General features: G+C 60.8%; 1 protein-coding gene across 1 annotated transcript; it reads left to right on the forward strand.

Annotated features, from left to right (window-relative positions):
- Positions 1–658: 658 nt before the first annotated feature.
- On the forward strand, positions 659–1,311 carry EMIHUDRAFT_361194 (hypothetical protein). Its single transcript, XM_005792316.1, has one exon. It carries the CDS (start codon positions 726–728, stop codon positions 1,203–1,205), a length of 480 nt encoding a protein of 159 aa, XP_005792373.1. The 5' UTR covers positions 659–725; the 3' UTR covers positions 1,206–1,311.
- The last annotated feature ends 519 nt before the right edge of the window (positions 1,312–1,830 follow it).

Here is a 1,830-nt window from a genome sequence, read left to right on the forward strand (position 1 = left end):
ACCGCCGCCGCCGCCTCTGATGCATCCTCCGCCGCCGCCGCCGCCGCTGCCGTCGCCTCAGCTGCACGGGGAGCGTCAACCACAGATGCTGGTTGATCAAAGCTGAGGCGCCGGCGTACTCTCGGCGTAGTCCTCACCGTGCCGCTCAAGGAGCCGCCGCACTCGCTCCCGAACACTCGTCTGTGCTTCCACCGGCGTGCCCGGCGGGAAAATGATCCCAAGAAACATCGCTTGGTGCAGCTCATCACGTCCCTCTTGATCCTCCGTACACGCGTTCAAACCAGTGGAAAAGGTCTCGACGATGAAGCGCTGGCCATTGGCGACAAGCTGCCCGTGAAGTGGCTCCGCGACGCCCACCAAGAGGCGGCGTAGCTCGAGCTCGGCCATCAGCCCAAATGAAGAGAATCGCGGCAGTTTCCTTTTCGCCCGTTTTTCTCCTTAAAATCCCTGTGTGGTGGCGGCGTGCCGTCCTCCCATCCCTCCCTTGGGTTGTCTGTTTTTCTTTCTTTCTTACCTCACTTTCCGCAGAGTTTTTCGGCCGCGTGACAAAAAGATCGCAAACCCTATCAGCAATCCTCCTCCGGGAATGTACGTAAGAGCCACGTACATTGAAAAGTGTGGATTCGGGCACTGGGGCGTGGAGGAAGTAAGCGTGTACGGCTGGTCTGTGAGAGGTTGTAGACAGCGGAGCAGCGAGGAGCGGTGCGATAGCAGACAGCCGGCCAATGCGGTTGCAAGACCTGCCTGACGCGCTGTTCGAGCACATCCTGTCCTTTCTACCTCGCGGAGTGACTGCCTACGCTGCTTGCGCCGTGGACTGCCGCTGGGCGCGCACTTGCGACGACGCCTTGCGCTTGTTGTGCGAGAAGCACGCGTGGAAGCAGCCGCGCAGCCGCCGCCTCGCCGCCGCCTCGGCCACCGGCGGCGGAGATGCGCTGCGCTGGCGCGCGCTCTACGTCTCCCGCGCGTGCCCTGCATGCCTCGACGCGCCTGGCGACTTTGCGGCACGGCGTTCAAAGCACGAGGCGCCGCTCTACCTCCTCTGCGGCGCGTGCTGCAGGCGCGAGTCAGTCATCGATAAAATGCGGGCGGCGGGCGCCACGCTCGACGTGACGGGTGTGTCTGGCAAACCGCTCTACACGCAGCGGGGCGACCGATTTGTGTCGGAGGTGGCTGCCGCCGCCCGGAGAGCAGGCCTGGGGTGAAGGAGCGCTGCCTCTGCTCGGCACGTGTGTGTGCAAAGTGTTTTGTGTGTGAGGCGCGGTCAGACGGGCGTGGCAGCTTGTGTACAAGGTCTGTAGTACACGCCGTACGAAAAAGGCCGCCGCGACCCGCGCGTGTGGTGTGTGTGGACTGCACAGAGACTGTTTTTTCACAGAGACACGGCCCCCTTTCTCGGGGTCGGGCGCGTTGGCCTCTTTTGTAGGGAAGAATTTTGATACCCGTCAAGACGCCTGCTGGGGGCAGCTTCGTAACGAAGCCGTCTGCTCCCCCAGCAGGCACACACTAGACAGATAGGAGGAGAAAGGGGACGGTGGTGGGTTTAGGGTTGCCTAACGTTAATTTGGGGCCTAACAGTTGCGCTATTGTTGGCTGAAATCCTCAACGTTGGTCAAGTGTTCTCCCCAGCCCAAGCTGTTACTGTTTGGTACTGTTGTTACTGTTGTTCAGCGGCCAGCAAGCGAAAAATGGCAAAAAAACCCGGGGAAAACCCTAAAATACCCGGGAATTTTCGGGGATTTTCGGGTATTACCCGCACTGGACACTACAGATCGTCGGGGGGCATTGGCCGGCCCTTCCTTAATGTTGTTCAGCCGGGCCTAACCTTAA

This window comes from Emiliania huxleyi (assembly GCF_000372725.1).
Source record: "Emiliania huxleyi CCMP1516 unplaced genomic scaffold EMIHUscaffold_108, whole genome shotgun sequence".
Classification (NCBI taxonomy): Eukaryota; Haptophyta; order Isochrysidales; family Noelaerhabdaceae; genus Emiliania; species Emiliania huxleyi.

Bases quoted from the DNA above. Each gene is read 5' to 3' on its own strand.
- EMIHUDRAFT_361194 (XM_005792316.1), top strand. From the start codon at position 726: ATGCGGTTGCAAGACCTGCCTGACGCGCTGTTCGAGCACATCCTGTCC.